The sequence below is a fragment of the Hibiscus syriacus genome, unplaced genomic scaffold (genome assembly GCF_006381635.1).
Source record: "Hibiscus syriacus cultivar Baekdansim isolate YM2019G1 unplaced genomic scaffold, ASM638163v2 tig00110345_pilon, whole genome shotgun sequence".
NCBI lineage: Eukaryota > Viridiplantae > Streptophyta > Magnoliopsida > Malvales > Malvaceae > Hibiscus > Hibiscus syriacus.
This window is the reverse complement of record NW_024062696.1, coordinates 611364-631248: the sequence shown is the minus strand read 5'-3', so window position 1 is coordinate 631248 and position 19885 is coordinate 611364. Positions and strand designations below refer to the sequence as shown.

General features: G+C 33.6%; 1 protein-coding gene across 1 annotated transcript; it reads left to right on the top strand.

Annotated features, from left to right (window-relative positions):
• Positions 1-847: 847 nt before the first annotated feature.
• Positions 848-1345, top strand: LOC120120694 (uncharacterized mitochondrial protein AtMg00810-like). Its single transcript, XM_039140253.1, has 2 exons — positions 848-912; positions 1000-1345. Exons 1-2 carry the CDS (start codon positions 848-850, stop codon positions 1343-1345), a joined length of 411 nt encoding a protein of 136 aa, XP_038996184.1.
• The last annotated feature ends 18540 nt before the right edge of the window (positions 1346-19885 follow it).

Below are 19885 nucleotides of genomic sequence, written 5' to 3'. Positions count from 1 at the left end.
GGTGGCTACAGTAATCATTCCACGTGCAGTGTCAGCTGTCCTCATACAACTGTATCTTTTTGTCATTTTCTGCACCAGAAATGCCAAGGAATTTCAATCTGCTTCAGCAACGTGTGATGCCGCGGCATTACTTCCCAACGAATCCTTTTCGCTTGCTATTCCTGCACATCATAGACAAACTGCACATTTCCCTCAAGCAGCATCATTAAGAAATAAAATAGCACTACCACCACAAATGCAACTATATGAAACTACATGATCTTAAAATGCCTAAAATGAACTTTTTAACAAACAATAACTTAAGTGAAAAAGGCCTTAAAAGTAGCCTTTTTAGGAAGTTAACATTATACTTGCGCTTGTTATTTCTGGAGGATGACTATTAAGACAAGTTGATGTGAACAACGCCTTTCTTAATGGTGATTTAAATGAAGATGTGTTCATTAAACAACCACTTGGGTTTGAGAAATATACTCTTGAATGCATCAAGTTGGTTTGCAAACTGTAGAAGTCTCTCTATGGACTGTGTCAAGCACCTCGAAATTTGAAAGCTAAACTGAAAGGTAGTCTTGTTCAATTCATTTTTAAAGAATCCAGAGCTGATGCGTCTCTTTTTGTTTTGACATAAGATGAAGTGTCAATATATGTTTTGGTATATGTTGATGATATAATAGTTACCGGGCAATCAATGAATGGGACGGAGAAGGTGGTTATGCTATTAAAAAACCACTTATTTTTAAAGGATCTGGGTGAGCTGCACTATTTCTTAGGCATTGAAGTCAAGCAATGTGATCAACTTTTAATTCTTAGTCAGAAGCAATATATTTTATAACTGCTTGAGAATTCAAAAATGAACAAGGCTTTATTCACTTCTACTCCTATGGTAGCTTCCTCAAAGTTGAACAAGGATGAAGGGTAATTATTTGTTGATGCTCAAAGAATTTCATAGTTTAGTAGGGGGCTACTCTATGTGTGTCACACAAGGCCTGATATTACCTTTAGTGTGAATAATGTGGCTCAGTATATGTATGCCCCAAGAGAACAACATTTGCTTATTGGTAAACGTATTCTACATTATCTAGCTGGGACGTTGAACTATGGTCTTGGCTTTATGCCAGACAAATTACATTTATCAGCCTTCTCGGATGGTGATAGGGGTGGTTTTGCTGATGACAGACGATTAATTTATGGTCACTGTGTGTTTGTTGGAGAAAGTCTGGTTTCATGGAGTGCAAAAAAAAAGGTGGTGTCACGGTTAACCATGGAAGCTGAATATAGAAGCCTCGTAGATGCAACAGCAAAGGTGGCATGGGTTGATGCCTTGCTCATTGATTTGAAGGTGCCATAGTATATGCAACCAACAATATGGTGTGACAACACAAGTTCAATCGCATTGAGTGCCAATCCGGTGTACCATTCTCAGTCCAAGCATGTGGACTTATATGTGTATTTTTTCCGGGAAAAAGTTGTTGCGATTCAACTATATATGAATTATGTTCTGCAGCACATCAAGTTGCAGATGGCTTGATTAAACTTTGTCAAAGAAATCCTTTACTAGTTTTCATGATAAACTCAAAGTTTACTTGTTTGTTGAAGAAGGGAAGAAGCAAGGAGAATGTTGAAAGTTACCTCATGTGCTCGTGCAGCTCCATGCGTGTTCGTGAAGCTCCATGCATGTTCCATGCATGAGGAAGTTCTAGAAATGGTCTAGAAGCTAGGTTGTTAGAAGTTTGTTAGTCTAGCAGGTTCTTAACAACTTAACAGCTTAACAGCTAGTTGGTTAGGTGGTTTTCTTGAGTAGCTAAAGCATTGTAAGTGAGTTGTATAAAAACAGTAGTGTAGATTGTGTTGAAATAGTGTTATTGATGGAATGAAGTAAAGCATATGTTTCCTACATCATTTCTTGAAATCTTCTGCAATATTCAACAGTCTCAACCATTTGACAAGAAACGTTCATCACTTGTATATACGAGCTCAAACCTTAGAACTCAGAGAATAATAATAAATTCATTAATCATTAAGGTGTTTAATTAGTATTTTAATAATTAATTAATTTTTAAATATGTATTATTACCATAAAATTACCATGAAACAGATTAAAATGAATCAATATAACGAAAACTCTGGCATCAACTACAATACTAATTTTCTATCCTTGATAAGCCAATTAAAATAATCAAGAAAACATACGAACTAAGTTACTCTAGTGATTAGAGAGATAATTGTTGTATCTAGAGGTCTTGAATTCGAGCATATCATATAAGGAGTATTTGAGCATTAATTGTCAAATGAATTAAAAGTCTTTCGAACAAATATTACTTTATAATCACACTTAAATTGATAAAAAAAATAATTAGAGAAATCTGTCAGTCAAATAATCTTAAGAAACGATCTTAGTATTTAATTCACTAATAACTTTATTAAAAAGATCTTACTTAAATCAGCAAACATAATTATACAACTCATTCAAATTATATCAATCATTCCAATAACATAACCCAATTGCACACTGAATTGAACTATGTTAACGTACGTGTTCTTGAGCTAAAATCATATAACAAATATGAATCAAATTCTAACCAATTATATATTACTCTTCAAATATCAAACAAGAGCTTAATCCCTTCTTGAAATTCAAATCTCATAACTCTATGAATAGAGTTTTCATATAATCAGGATTACGTGATCAAGTAGTCTCGGTGATAAAATAAGAATGTTATTTTTTTAAGATTTTGAGTTGAAGCAGTTGCATCTGCAAGGTGTGTGTGCTTGTCAATTGATTAAAAAATCTAAACTATACACCTTACAAATGCAATTGTTTGAATTTAAAATCTAAAAAAATTTACGTCACTTAATTTAAATAAAACAAAATGCAAATACTTTTTTTTTAATTTGGGGAAGAGTTTTATTGTTATGGCAACTATTTCATTCATCCAAGAAGAGTCATAAAGCATTTGCACATGGTCCATAGTTCATGCAGTAGTTACGTTTCATGTCCTTTTGCGTGCCACCGATTGCGCATATGCAAAGCCATATGGTGTACGCATACTATGCACATGCCTAGAAAAAAATCGAGAAAGAATAAAATGAATCGAACAAGTTAAATCTATGTTATAAAAAAATATGTGTTTATGTAATTTATATATCTTAACACCAATATAAATAAGAGCCGAGTTTTTAAAGTAATTAAATATAATATTTTCAAGTAACTTTCGTTAAATGATTAGAATAAAAAGCATAAGCAAAATTACTTTAACATACTGTTACTTTTAGAAGTGACGTCGTTTAGACTCACCAACACCCCGACGGTATTCATAGACTTTATGAATTGAGTGTTCCATCCATATTCGGACCAATTTGTGGTGATTTTTATAGACAACATCCTAGTATACTCATGATCAGAGGAAGAGCATGACCGACACCTTCGCATAGTTCTACAAACCCTTCAAGACAAATAGTTGTTTGCCAAGTTTAGGAAATGTGAGTTTTGACTGATCGATATTTCATTTCTTGGCCATGTCGTAGCAACAAATGGTATCTAAGTTGACCGTCAAGAGATTTAGCTAGTGCTAGAATGGGAACCGCCGAAGAACATAATCGAAGTGTGTAGTTTCTTGGGTCTTGTTGGGTACTCTAGTCGGTTTATAAAGGGTTTCTCGATAAGTTTCATAATGACTAAACTACTTCAGAAGGGAATACCATTTATGAGGGGGTCAGAAGCAACAGAGGAGTTTCAATCAGTGGAAATCCATTCTAACTCAAGCCCCAATTTTAACTATGGGTGTGCAAATCCGGGTATCCGGATCTTTGGATAATTGATTTCTCAGCCCGTGTCCCGACCCGGATGTTGCGGGTACCCATATACTTGATTTTTTTTTAATTATTAATTAAAAAACACACGTACAAATTTAAATGTTTGAAACTTCGAATTACATAGTCCAACATCCAAACATTATAAAAAATGTTAGCCCAACATCCAAACATAATTAAAAAAAATGTCATGTTTGCATCATTGTTCATTTTAAAATATGGGTGACCAAAACATAATCAAAACGTAATGTTAGGTATAATTTTGAAAAAAAAAATAATCGAGTGACCAAAACATAAATTAGATTATATATAAGTGACCAAATAGGTAGTTTACCCTAAATAAAAATATATAGGAATTATATTAGATAATATATAAGTGACCAAATAGGTAGTTTACCCTAAATAATAATCGAGTGACCAAAACATAAATTAGATAATATATAAGTGACCAAATAAGTAGTTTACCCTAAATAATAATCAAGTGACCAAAACATAAATGAGATAATATATAAGTGACCAAATAGGTAGTTTAACCTAAAAAATCTCTAACTGGGTACTCGGGTAACAGGGTACCCGAAAAAATTCAATTTTGTGACCCAGGCCTGACCTGGGAAATGTTGGGCTGAGTACTCGACCTGGTCAGGTAATGTTTTTAGAAAATTACCCAGTTTTTTTAGGTTCGGGTCAGTGGGTCGACGATTCGACAGGTCATATCAATCGGGTCAGTTATTTTTGCACGCCCCTAAATTTAACCCAACCTGAGTGAGAGAAAGATTTAACTGTGTTTAATGATGCCTCACTAGATGGATTTGGTTGTGTTTTGATGCGTGAGAGAAATGTGGTAGCCTATGCATCCCGAAAAACTCAAACTGCACAAGCGTAGCTACCCCACCCACGATCTAGAGCTAGTAACGGTAGTTTTTGCACTTAAAATTTAGAGGCACTACCTGGTTGATGAGAAGTGCCACATCTTCACCGACTACAAAGGCCTTAAGTACCTACTCTCATAGAAGGAGTTAAATTTGAGACATCGTTGGTGGGTTGAGTTGTTAAAGGACTACAACTGCGTGATTGACTACCACCAATGGAAGGAGAACGTAGTTGCTGATGCTTTGACCTGGAAGTCGATGTCTGAGTTGTGAGCTTTGTTAGCACACTTAAGCTTATCTAGTGACAGAGGGTTGTTAGTTGAACTTCGAGTGGAATCTTAGTTAGTCAACGAAGTCAATAGATTGCAAGGTTCAAACAATCACCTAAGGTCTTGTGTGAAACATGTCTATCGAGGTAAGGCCTTAGGTTTCGAGTTGTATGATAGAGATGTACTATTTTTATGGTCGTTTATTTGTACCCACAGACAAGTAGTTGCATAGCAAGATCCTCTATGAAGAACAATGTAGTTCTCTCTCAGTTCATCTGGGTAGTAACAAGATGTAGCAAGAGCTTCGAACATTGTATTAGTGGACGAGCATGAAGAAGAAAGTATTTGAGTTTGTTGTTAGATGTTTAGTATTCCAACAAGTTAAAGTGGAATATCAGGTTCCTTCAGGGTTGCTCTAGTTGATTTAGATACTGCAATGAAAGTAGGACATATAATTTTGAACATCGTGATAGGGTTACTGATGACTAAGAAGAGATACGATGCAATATGGAATATAATAGATCATTTGAAAAAGACAACTCACTTCCTACCAGTTAGGATGGATTACACCTTAGAGAGGTTAGCACAGTTATAAATCCATGAGATAGTGAGATTGCATGGGGTACCAACTTCGATCATTTTAGATAGAGACCCTCGTTTCACTTCCCGATTTTAGAAGGCCATTCATGAATCTTCAGGTACCAATCTTTACTTTAGCACTGCTTTACACCCTCAAACAAGCGATCAGATTGGATGTGTTATTTAGATTCTAGAAGACATGTTGAGGTGCATCACCATAGACCTTGAGGGTAGTTGGGGGAACCATTTTCCACTATTAAAGTTCATGTATAAAAATAACTACTAGTCTAGTATTCAAATGGCTTCGTACGAGGCTTTATATGGGTGCAAGTATAGGACTTCTCTTTGCCGGAAAGTGCACAGTGAAGGAAAGATGGTGCGACCGGACTTAATCAGAGAAACCGAAGAGAAAGTTCAATTGATCCAGATTCGGTTAAATGAATCTTTGGATAGACAGAGATCATATACAGATTTGAAATGCAACAATATTGAGTTTGTCGTGGGAGACAAGGTTTTTCTCAAGGTGTGTTCGTGGAGGAAGATACTTCCATTTGGGCGTAAGGGAAAGTTAACCCCATGTTGTATAGGACCATATGATGTACTCAAGAGGGCAGAACCTGTAGATTACTAGTTGGATATACCTCCAGAGTTGGAGAGCATCCATAACGTGTTCCACGTGTCCATGCTTAGGAGGTGATGTTCTGATCCTTCCCACATCGTACTATTAGAGAATAAAGAGGTGATCAAGGACATGACCTGATACATGCATCACAAGGCTCACGTCAAAAGAAGAAGTAATAACTCTTCCAAATGATCCACTCGTCCAAGCCTTGGAAAAGAAGACCAGAACATCAATAGAATTACGATGACTTTTTGAATGAAATCAAGATCTTATTTGGTCGATATGTCTTCTATATATATGATTGTATATCTCTTATATTTCCAACGGTTCTTGAATTACATCAATCTGATATCAGTAACTCAATATATGATCATTTTAATGAAGACAACTCATGCAGAAAATCGTATATGGGATTAATACGAGATTTTGTAAATTTTACGAATTTTCAATATTTTTATTGATTATTTGTAATATAATTTAACATATGATGATGCATTATCTTTTAGGATTATATTTATTATTTTATTAGGAATTAAGGTTGAGTTAAAACATTATTTTTAATTAATATTATTTTATTAGAAATTACAGTTAAGACATGTTTAGTTTGTTATTATTTTATTCATTAGTTATTTAGGACCTTCAGAACTCATCCCCTATATAAAGGAGGCTTCATTCAACTTTGTAAAACAAATTTCTTTGATTAATAATACAATGAGAGTTCGTTTTTGCAAGTGTTGATTATCTTGTGCCTTCAAAGCTTCTTCTCCAGTAGTTCTTTCAAGTTCTTGTAAGGGAGATTAATCTTCACACTCCAATTTGTCTTTTCATCGCGACTAGGAGGGTTGGTTAGAGCCATATTATCGAGTTTGCCTTTCATTGCGACTAGGAGGGTTCGATAGGACATTTATCCATCTATTTTCCACAAATCCATCCTCACCATCTTCATCTTTAATGTTCACCTTCATAAGGGAGCCACCTTCTACTATTTATCCCTCTTTGTTCTTCATCGAGTCAAGAGCTTTCTAGGTTTGATTCTTCAACAATAGCAACATTCATTAATCTGCCACTGCTTCCCTATCAATAGGTATCAGATTTGGGCCGATTCTTGGAAAGAATCAAGCAATCTATCTTGTTCTTGCACATAAAACTGCCAAGGTACCTCAAGAGAGCTAATTCATAAAAGATTCATCGTTTCAGGTTCTATTTTGTTTAATTTTAATTTAGATTCAAATTCTTCTTGTTAGTTTGCTATTTTTCATCAAATATTTCACAAAAAAATTCAAAAATTGTAAACGAATGAATTTATGGCTTATTTCCTCCATATATCATATTCATCCTAATAGTAATCTCCAGTCCAAAATTTACCCCAATCGGAGTTCATTAGAGCCTTCAAATACATCGTTCAAGTTTCATCGGCAGATTCGGTCTAGAATCTTGTCGACTTTCTTGAAAATTATACAAGATTAATTTCATGGTGAAATTTTCCAGATTGAAGCTACATATATTGAAGATCATTCAACAAAAAAATCATAATTTTTGGAGATCAATAAAACCTTCGAACAAAGCGATCACAAAAAACATACTATTTGAGGACTCACATTTCAACAGAGTCTACTGGATGCTACTGAAAGTATTTGGTTCTAAAATTTTACATGTGGTTTCTACACACATCGAACGAAATTCAAGAAGTTTTCCAAAATATTTGGACACCGATAACCCCCTCTAAAACATTCTTCAAGTTGATCCAGCGTTTTCTAGGTTATGGTTTGGCTCTTTTTTTTTCTTTGACTCTTAGTCTTTAGGTTCTTTTATTTTCCTTTTTATTGTTCTTTTACATTATCTAATACTTTATCTTCCTTGTTCTATTAGGAGTAAAGAGTTTGCATACTTTTTCCTTCTTTGCATTCTCTTTCTCTTGGAGTTTAACCCTTGTTTGATTTCTTAGAGCTTTTAGGTTTTCTTATCTCCTTGGCTAGTAATCAAACTCCAAGACGAACTGTGGAAGACTACTTGGTAAAGTGAGTTTTAAAGAGTACAAGATCAGCTTACTTGCCTCTAATTGTGTTACTTTATTGGAGTGACTTGTGAGGTTTCTTGTTTTGTTAAATTTTCTCTCTTTTATTTTTATTTTACTTTAAATGGTTAGTTGAGTGTTGTGATTTTCTGGATTGTTGAAACATGACAAATTTACAAGCCTAATTGTATGGTTATACGTCGGTCTTTAAGCATTGAAGATACGGAAGAAGCTAATATTCAAATAACAAACATATTCCATTCCCGATGTTTGATACAAGGTAAACCTTACTCCATAATCATTGATAATGGAAGTTGTGCAAACATGGTGAGTAACTACTTGGTAGAGGGACTCAACCTACTTTGTTAACAACATTCAAAACCATATTGTCCGCAATGGATTAATAAAGAGTCCGAGATGAAAGTCGCCAAACAATGCCTAGTCAAACTACAGACAGGCAAGTATTGTGACGAAATTTGGTGTGACGTGATTCTAATGCAAGCTTCTCACATCCTTCTGGGAAGACCATGGCAATATGACAATGATGTTACCTACTATGGTAAGGAAAACAAATACACTTTGAACCTAGATGGTAAGCCTTACACTCTCAGGCCAATGCCACCAAAAGAAATCCTAAAAGATCAAATGAGAATTTGTGAGGAGGTAGGGAAAGCAAAAAAGGAAAAAGCTGACAAAGAGACAAAAGCAAATGAGGTTGCTAGTTACAAAAGCCAAAATAATAATGACCCATGGGAGGTGAGTGAACCTAATTGTGAGAAGAAAAGAGTGACTCAAAATCTATGTGTGAGCACAAAAGAATTGAGAGAGAACCTTATTTACAAATAACCTTACATCCTTATTCACTTTAGGGAATCAATTGTTTTGATTTCTAACATTAACAAGGATTTTCCTAGTGTGTTTTCATCTCTTTTATAGGATTTTCTAGAAGTGTTAGGTGATCCACCTGAAGGATTATGACCAGAAAGAGAAAAACAAAACCAAACTAATATAATTCAAAGTTCCATCATACCTCGTCAAACATACAGTCTCGAAGAAACCAAAGAGTTAGATTTGTTAAAAAAAGGCTACATCCAGGAAAGTCGTAGTCGTGATGCCATCTTAATGAAGAAACATGAGTTGAACAACTCCACAAGCTTTATAGTTCATGCATAGGGAATCCATGTAAATGATGAAAAAGTGAAAGCAATACAGGACTGGCCCACACCATCTTCCATCACCATTATTTATCGAATGGTGCTAGGTGACCCTCTTGATGGGTTACCACCAGAAATCCCTAATCACTATTTCATATCAATGAAGAATCACGATTTACGAGAGTGTAAAGGTAAGTATTTTATTACTCTTTTTAATGATATTATAACGTACTTCTTCTCTTTTTTTACAAGGTAAGACTCTTGAAGTTGTCATCCATACTAAACACGACTCATTTAAGTGAAAAAAATATTGAGGTAAATAAAACACAGTAGACGATGCACTACCACGAAGGTTCTGCAGCACAAAAATCTCCTCACGAGAATGCTTAATTCATGAACCACACTTAGGAGACCTTAGGGATTACTTTAACAAACCAATAGACATGGTTTTTCAACACTCATTCTCGCCACACACAAGTCAAACCATTGAGAGAATATCTGAAGTAATCATAAAGAAAGCTAACAGTAGCCGATGCCATATTGAATTTCAACCTAAACATCATATTACAAGACTTGTATGAAAAAGAGGATTTCAAGAATACAATAAATCAGTTCCTACAAAGAAGAAACCTCGACTAAAACACATAAAGACACATCACATTGATCCTGGTAAATGTTTCACAAGTTTTCCTTTCAACACATCTAATTCTCTTTCTCTTGGATTTTCAAATTCGAGGACGAATCCTTTTGAGGAATAGGGGAATGATACATGCACCAGATTCCATAATGATAATACATGCTTCTTTGGACTAATGTTTCTTCTCGAACCTATTAGAAGAACAAAGTCTCGAAGATTCAAATCATGTCTATTCAGTAAGCATAATGTGAATAAATCATTAAATGATTCTAATGTTGCTCCTTTTAATGTTTCATATTCGAGTTCGAATATTTTTAAAGAAAATTATGATGATACATGCATCACAAGGCTCATGTCAAAGGAAGAAGTAATAACTCTTCCAAATGATCCACTTGTCCAAGACTTGGAAAAGAAGACCATAACAGCAACATACTTGCAACAACTTTTTGAATGGGATTCTGATCTTATTTGGTAAACATGTCTTCTGGATATACGACCGTTTGTCTCTTATATTTCCAACGGTTCTTGAATTTCATCAATCCGATATTGGGAACTCAAAATATGACCATTTTAGTGAACAAAGTGCATGCAGAAAATCCTATACGGGATTAATACGAGATTTTGTAAATATGACGAATTTTCAATATTTGTATTGATTATTTGTAATATAATTTAACATAGGATGATGTATTATCTTTTAGGATTATATTTATTATTTTATTAGGAATTAAAGTTGAGTTAAAACATTATTTTTAGTTATTATTATTTTATTAGGAATTAGAGTTAAGACATGTTTAGTTTGTTATTATTTTATTCATTAGTTATTTAGGACCTTTAGAACTCATCCCCTATATAAAGGATGTTTCATTCAACTTTGTAAAACATATTTATTTGATTAATAATACAACGTAAGTATTTTTTGCAAGTGCTTATTGCCTTGTGCCTTCGAAACTTCTTCTCCTGGAGTTCTTTCAAGTTCTTGTGAGGGAGATTAATCTTCACACTCCAATTTTCCATTTCATCGTGACTAGGAAGGTTGGTTAGAGACATATTATCGAGTTTATCTTTTCATTGTGACTAAGAAGGTTTGATAGGACACTTATCATTCTATTTTCCAAAAATACATCCTCACTATCATCATCTTTATCGTTCACCTTCATAAGGGAGCCACTTTCTACTATTCATCCCCTTTTTTCTTCATCAAGTCAAGAGCTTTCTAGGTTTGATTCTTCAACAAGAGCAATGTTCATTAATCTGCCACTGCTTCCCTATCATGACCTATGAAGAAGAACCGATAATGTTTTTGGTGAGAGGTGTAAAAGAGTTAAGGAATAAGAAGATTCCCTTAGTAAACGTGTTGTGGAGGAATTACAGTGTCGAGGAAACAACTTGAGAAATCGAAGAAAAATATGCAGCTCCAATATCCGCATCTCGTTTACTCAGGTAAATTTTGGGGACAATTTCTTATTAGAAGGGGAGAGTTGTAATGCCCCAAATCTCGGGTTAGTAGTTTTGAGCTAGCCCAAGAAGAGTTAAATAATCACACTAGACTTATAAAAAAAAATATTGAACCAAATTAAGGATGGATTTGGGCTTGGGTTAGGCCCAAATGATAGAAAGAGGGATATTGTTGATAGTTGAATGGAAAAAAGGATCAAAAGGGCTATTATACCAGTTTATAATTCAAAAGCTAAATTTCTTTAATGAGGGGTGATGTATTATGCTTACTCACTCCCTGTTTGTCCCTCATTTTCATCTCTTCTTGTCTCATATCTCCATACTCTCCATCTTCATAGTTTTTTCTTCCCAAAACATGTATACATGTGAAAACTTGTTAGCCCTTCAAGCTTAATACAAAATTTCCAATGAAGAATCATAATCTCCTCACCCCAAGCTTTCATTTAAGCTCACAATCTCAAAGTTTAGCCATAATGAACATAGGTGGGAGTTTAGGAAACTAGAGATTTATAACTTGTTTTTGATATATTTGAGTTATGACGGATTCTTAGTTTTATTTTGATCTCTTAAATGAATTATTAACTCATTTTCATTGTCTATGATTAGTGAAAGAGGTGAGAGAAAGCTCCAAGGCTAGAGGAAAGGAGAAATTGGTCCTTGGTTAATTTAAGAACATTTCCAGTAGCTAGGAAGCTAAGGTAACACATTCACAACATTTTCATACCATTTGTGAGCTAATGGAATGCACCTAGCTAGTGAGTAATGAGTTTATGAAGCATAAATAGACATTCATGATAAATCTTGATTGAAAGTATTAATCAACATGTTTAATGGCCTATCATGATCTCTTACTATCATACATAAGATTTAATTAACATTTAGGCAACTCAATGAGGTTTTTGGGAGTTTTGAGAAGTCTTTTTTGTGCCCAAGTAAGGCATTTCTAGGATCAAGTATCAATACTAATGAACAGTATCAATACACATCGATATCGTTGGGATAGTATCGACACTCAGGGGGTATTGATACCCATCGATACCATTTTTAGACTAGGGGTATCGGTACACATCGATACCGTTGGGATAGTATCGATACTCGAGGGGTATTGATACCCATTTTGGATTTCAGATTCCAGTAGCCAATTTTGGTATAAGTACTCGTGGGAGTATCGATACTCATTTTAGGGGTATCAATACTGGGTTATTTTTCAAAACCTTGAAGCCAATTTGGTATCGATACTTGGGATAATATTGATACCCTAACTCAGAAGTATTGATTCTCTAATTAAGGGTATTGATACTTGTTGAATTATGTTTCGATATAACAAATTTAAAGGCAAAATTTTTTTGGACTTGAATTGAATTTATTCAAAGTTTTAAAAAGGCTTCAAAAATAATTCAAAGTCCATTTAATTTGGAATTGAGCACAAAAATGTTTTTATGAATAGTTATTTACTGTATAAATAGTACTAATACTATTTAAACAGTACCGATATTGATTGAACAGTCCCCGATGCTCAAAAATTCTAGAATGCTACAGGGGCATCAATACCTGCTACAGGGGTACCGATATTGTTACTGTTCATACAGCCCAACGGTCATAAAATTCAAATATTATAAAAGGGTATTGATACCCATTGATGGGGTACCGATACTACATGTTCTAGGTAGCCTATTTGAGTAGAAAAATCATCCCCAAACAACTCCAAAACATCCCCAACGGCTATATACGAATTCAAACTCATTCCAAGCTATAAATACAAGCTTAGGACACTTGAAGAAGCAAACAGAACAACTATCCAAGCAATCAAACACAAGGGAAGAGTTTTTCATTCTTATTTCATCTTTCTCTTGTAAATATTTTGTTCTTGTGATCTCAATATTGTAAACACCTACCTTAGAGAGGTTTTCTTGTTTACGTTTCTTATCCTTTGTAAAGGGGAAATGTTCTAGCTTAGCCCATGTAAAAGCTAGGGAAAGGTTATAGTTTATCTCGTGAAAAACTAGGGAGTTGTAAAGGTTATCTTGTTGTCCTTAAAAAGAAAGAACAAATTAGTGAATTTGTTGGAAAATCCTTGGTGATGAGCTAAGGTAGTGGATGTAGACTTGGTTGAGAAGTCAAACCATTATAAATCGCTATGCAATTATCTATCTTTCAATCTTCTTACTCCTTAAACACAAAAACCATTTCAAACCCTCTTTGCAAACCATTCCAATTGTCAATTCGAGCTTCCGAAAATCCCAACAATACTTCCCCATTTTTTTACAGTTTCCAATAGTCATCAATATCGGTACCACAAGGTGAGTATCAATACGCAAGGGTCAGTACTGATACACAGAGGCTCAATATCGATACCATCGTACATTTTTGTGTAAGAACCCAAGGAATTTATGAGTGAGAATTGAGGGACTAAATAGCACCAGTATTCTATCAAGTAAGATTTCAAGTGAGAACAATAATAAATGTGGCACAAACAGAAACAATATCAACTAGGATGACATAAAATTGGCATTTGTTTGACACTCGGGAAATAACCATGACACCTAGTTACTTTAGCTGATGGCGGTCATCTTATAATATAGAATATCCAGATATATCTAAACAAGTGCGCGATGAAATTTTATGGCTAATTTGGGTACGAGGCTCTAACACTTGAGAGGGGTGGATTAGCCGGGTGTTATTTCTGATACAGAATTTCAGATCTCACCTTAGTTAGGCTAGCAAGGTGTGCGTCTCGAGATGTCTCAACCCTCCAATCGTACCATGATACATATTCTATTATAGAGTGCAGTATACATGTATACTCATTTCCTTTATTTTACTTGTTAGCATGCGCATTTAATGAACACATATAGTATGATATAGTTCAAAAATTATTTTCGTGCACATATCCTTAGAAGGAGTGGTTTGAGGATCTTATAGCACAGTTGACTTTCTAGATAGATCAAGCAATAGAGTACGTCTTGACTCTTTCCTTAAAGGGCATGTATTATTCATAGACCTTTTGTACTTAAGTCGTAACTATATTTTAAATACTTGATATGTATTATTTTAATTGATATATATATATATAGGAGCTCCCTATTGTAACTCAAATACTTACGTTGAATTATGCTTTATTGAATGGTCTTTAAATGATGTTTTACAAATGATTTTAAAAAAAATTTAGAGTTAGTCACTACGGAGGTCCCGTGTGACATTCTAATTGGTCGACCTCAATTCATTATCGGATTAGGGTGTTACACCAAGTATCATTCTTATGGATGTTATTCTTGATACATGAGAGTATGTATCAAAGTAGTTAAGGCCTTTATTTTGTTAATAGTTGTCGTAATCAGCCCCTCGGTGGAAAGGCCGACGAGTTGCAATGATAAGGTTTTGAAGTGTTTTTTAAATGATTTTATGAAATGTAGTGAGTCGCCACCAATCATTTTTAAGGTGTGATTGGAACACCATAAAATTGGGTAATTTAATAAAACATTTTCTTTTTTTTATCAAAATAACAAGTTTGGGGTCTACAAAAACTACAAAATAGGTTTGAAAGTCATTTTATGCGCGGGGAAGGGTTAGCACCCCTACAGCGCCCAGAAATTGGTATCTAGTTTATTACCCTATTTTAAAATTTGAAAACTTAGAGTTTGAAGTTTATTTAATTTAGAAATCACTATGGATGCAAAGTTGAAGAGAATGCTTGTTTATTCAAGCCAATAATATTCACCTCCTAGCTTGAATGTGGGAGACCAATTATTGTGCCCATTAACCAGACATTGCCTCGAGATTTCAAAAAATGATGAGGTTTTTAAAATGATGTTAACCTACTTCGAGAATTACTAGTAGTCGCCTCCAGAGCATGATTATGGGAACTATACCATTAATTCCTTAATAAGTCAACATTGCCTTGTGTTTGAAAAAGAAATGCAATCAATCAACAGGTTTAAGAACCTAATTATACTAGGTTGGTTAATTAAAGCTTCCCCTACCCTAAAGTGCCAATTTATGTAATTTAAAGAACCTAAAGGACTAAACCTAAAAATAGAGTCTCTACTATTAATCCTATTTGATTTAAAACCAATTATTGAATTAAATAATCGATTTGAGTAATCGGACATATTTAATGCAAAAACACAAATCGGATTATTCCCAAATTTAAAAGACTAAGATGAAAGTAACTAGAGTGAAGGCTCTAATTAATCCTATTTTTATTATGTCATTTTGAAAACCTAATTAAGATTTAGGGGCTAAAAGTGACAAAACCTAAAGTTAAGGGACTACATCTAAACTAAGGCTCTAGTTATTAATCTAGTTAATTTTAACTAATTATGAAATCGAGTAATTGATTTGGGCAATCGAGCAGTTTAGTGGGAAAGTCCAAATCAAATTACTTCCTAAATTTAGAGACTAAATGTGAGAGACATAAGTTTTAAATCTAAAATCTAAATCCCTAAATTTAAAGCAACCTAAACCAGTAATATAATTCTAAAATATAATAAATTATAAAAGTCAAGGAAAATAAAGAACAAACATGCATATTAACAATTCATATTACACAAGATTTATTATAAAGGCTAAATTAATTAATATCAATTACCAAATAAAATTATCAGGCAAAATTAGTTTTAGGGTTAGTTAATCTAGGATTAAACTAAAAATAATAATTCAAGGTCTACTTAACTAAACATATTGATTTCTTAAAAGTGGTTAAATTGAATACTCATTAAAATTAAACATTCTTTCAGAAAATTAGAATAGTGACCTAAGTGTAAATAGGTGATAAAATTTGAGTGACTAACACCTAATTATTCCAATTTTATGAAAATAAAATACCCTAACATATTAAATCAGGAATATTACAGAATTAGGCCACAAGAATTAAAATAAAATTAAAAGAAACCTACATGACTAAAGTGAAAATTCACGCTAAAAGTTTAGGGATCTAAGAGCAACTAATCCTTTTTCCCTAAAGCTAACATAAAGAGGAAAATCATGCGATGGCTCATATATTCGAATTTAATAACAAAATAAAGGAAAATCAGGAACATGAGGAAAAACCCTCATAAAGTTAGAGGGTCAAACTGAAATTTTACCCCAAAGTAATGGTATAAATACTATGTTTTACTACTTTTGGCTAAAACTAACCTAAAAAACCTAAACCTAAAATAGTTGCCCCACCCTTTTTTAGAAAACTCTCAACCCTTTCTTCTTTTCTCGGCCGACCCCCATCGTTAATGGCTTCTCCTCCCTCTGACCACCACTAGCGGTGGTCAAAAAACCTAAACGATATCTAAACTAAGCCAAATCGACCCCTAAAGCCTTTATTTTTTTTTCTACCTTTATCTAGATTTTAAGCTAAAACGCCTAAACATATCCTCTAAACAACCAAAAACAACCACGACGCTTCGGTTTCTTTTTCACCAACGAACCCCAAGATAATCGTAACCCTCTAGACAACCCTAGGACCTCCTTACCTTTTCTTTAAACCCCCATACGAGTCCTAGATCTAACAGCATGGCTCCCAAAGAGGTGACTCCTAAGTTTCTAGGCTCTATAAGGAATGGATCATGACGATAAAGGCTCTAGAATGAAAGTTAACTTCACTCCTAAAGAGGTGACTCCTAAGTTTCTAGGCTCTAGAATGAAAGAAGATGAGATACCTCAAAAGTTCTGATTTTTCTATCGATGAATCGTGTATTACAATTTGTTTTTGTTGGGGGTATTTATACCCTATTTGCTTACATATAAAATAAATGAAAAATATTTTTTTTCTGTGTAGACACCAATTTTCTTAAAAGATAGAACTAGCAAGAGTTCATCTCCTGAGAGGACTTTTCCACCACCATATCTTTTAAAGCACCAACCACACCAACAAAGGTGCAACAACCAAGCAAGGAGTCTAGTTGCATTAGGATCCTATTGTTAGTTAGTTTTTTTCACTATAAATACATGTAATCCTTCCCATTTGTAAGACACGATTTTCATACGGGATTACGCACACAAAACAAATACCCAAAGCAAATACACAAGAAGCCCCAAAGATTTGCTTGTAATTTTCAACAGAGAAATAAAAGAGGTATTTTTACCTATATTGCTTCGATTCTCGCTTGCATGTGGCTTGTTTCACTTCTTCTTTTCCATTTTTACTTTGAAAAGGCCGATGAACATAAGGGAACCGAGATCTTTTCTCTTAGATCTACGCTTCCCCGAGGCTTATTTTGAAAAATCGGTTTGATTTTCGGTTCAAGGAGTGGAAGAGCTTTTTAAAAATCTATATTAGTCCCTTTATTTATTATATGGATATTTTATTCATTTATTTTTATTATTCATGTTATTATTATACGTATATATATATATATATATATATATATATATATATATATATATATATATATATATATATATATATATATATATATTTTAAATTAGTTTCATTTGATTTGTTTTACTATATTTTTTTATATATATATGTTTCTTTAATATTTTACTTATAAGTCTATTATTACTATATATATTGTAATTATTTTTATCTAGTTATATATTCTTTTATATAGTTTATTTATATACCTATTATTAATATATATTCTTAATTATTTTTATTTGATTATTTCTTTATTTACGTAATATATCTTATAACTTTATATATATATATATATATATATATATATATATATATATATATATATATATATCGTTTTTTATTCATTATTATATTATTTTTTTTAAAACCTTGTTTCTTTATCATTATTATTATTAAACATTATATTATATATTACTAACCTAGAGGACCCATTTTTTTGTTTTATTTCTAACTAAAGTCTCTCCCACTTTCCTCTTTTTGACTTATTTATGACTAAAGCCCCCCACTTTCGGTGAAGTGAGAGGGTAGCTTTTCTATTTTTAAATATTTGTTGTATATATATATAGCTTATTTATTTTATTAATACTTTGATGTATATATATATATTTTTCATTTTTCAAATATTACTATATATAATTATTACTTTACTATTTTTTTTCCTTATCTTATTTATTTATTTTATTTTTTTTTATTTTTTTCCTTTTATTTTATTCTCTTTATCTTATTTGTTTTCTTTACCTTGTTTATCTAACACATTTCTCGATTTTTTAAGGATATTTTCAAATCAATCTAAGGTAAGTAATTGGGATCGTATTTTTACCTTTTAATTTTAACTTATAATTTTCTTAATTTAAGACAACTGAAAATTACATAGTACTGAAAGGGAAGTTCAAGGGTGCTAACCCTTCCTTGACTGTAACCGACTCCCGAATCCGACACATCTTTGGTAAGACGCAGATCAGGTAAGAAATAAGGTATCCGATCTACCTATTTATCTTAAAATAAAATATCGGTGGCGACTCCAATCTACATTTTCCTAAGTTGAAGCCTAATTTCGGGGCCCAACCGAAAGACGGTTGCGACAGCTTGGCGACTCCGCTGGGGATACAGGTAAGTGAGTCAGGCTAAGGTAATTTCCAGTTGTCTTTTTAACGAAAAGGGTAAGTTTAAATTTTAAGGTAACATCTCGATCCTTTTACTTACTTTTGATTATATTTTCGAGTAAATAGTTTTACTAATCGTTTTCTCATGATTTCATCCTTCAAATCTTTTTTCACTTAAGGCTCTATACCCGAGCTCTAAACCCTATTTTAAGTGGGGGTGAAAGCGACGCATTCGTGTGAATTTATTCGCCGCATATGCCTAGGTAGTAGCCTTCAGGATTCATATACCTTATATCTTCGTGTGAATTTATTCTCCGCATAGACATAAGGGAATGTGTCCCCTCGAGTTTAACTTAGTCCACACAAGCTTGTGATGGGTTTAGGACTAAGGGCCTGGTAAGCCCAAGGGGGCACCGGCGAGGAAAACTCAGGTACCATTTTTTAGAACCTAAACCGGGAGATTATGGAGAATTAGAGCCTACCCCGAAACCACATTCCAAGACCTAGGATATTTTTACCCTAACCATGTTTCTTTTTTCCTTCCCTTTCGTTCTTTTATATTTATTTTTTTTTTACTAACTTTTTGACTATGTTTTTTTTAGCATTTGCATCATAACACGAGGCCATTGATCCTTAAAAAGCGTTTATTACACATAAAATAATTTGAACAAATGGACAAAGGTGTTGTAATACAAGAGATTAAAAACCCTGAGGTACGACTATGGTCCGAGAAGACTTAGAAGGAAAGGGGAGACAGTCTTCAAGGAAGTTATGTGTCAGAACTGGTTAGCTACGCCTCTATCAGCCTAAAGCAGAACAACGTACAAGAGCTTCGGGACATCTGGGGTAGTTGGAAGAATGATCAGAAATAGAAGTTCAGCCAACGGTACGGTGACATTGCATTATTGCTTCATATCAAGACTGATGAGCCCTTGATCAGAGCCTTGGTTCAGTTCTGGAACCCGTGATACAGTTGCTTCACTTTTAATCAGGAGGACATGATGCCCACCATTGAAGAGTA

Coding starts and splice junctions, on each gene's coding strand:
- LOC120120694 (XM_039140253.1), top strand. CDS start 848: ATGAACAAGGCTTTATTCACTTCTACTCCTATGGTAGCTTCCTCAAAG. Junction 913..999: donor AAGTTGAACAAGGATGAAGG/GTAATTATTTGT, acceptor TATTACCTTTAG/TGTGAATAATGTGGCTCAGT.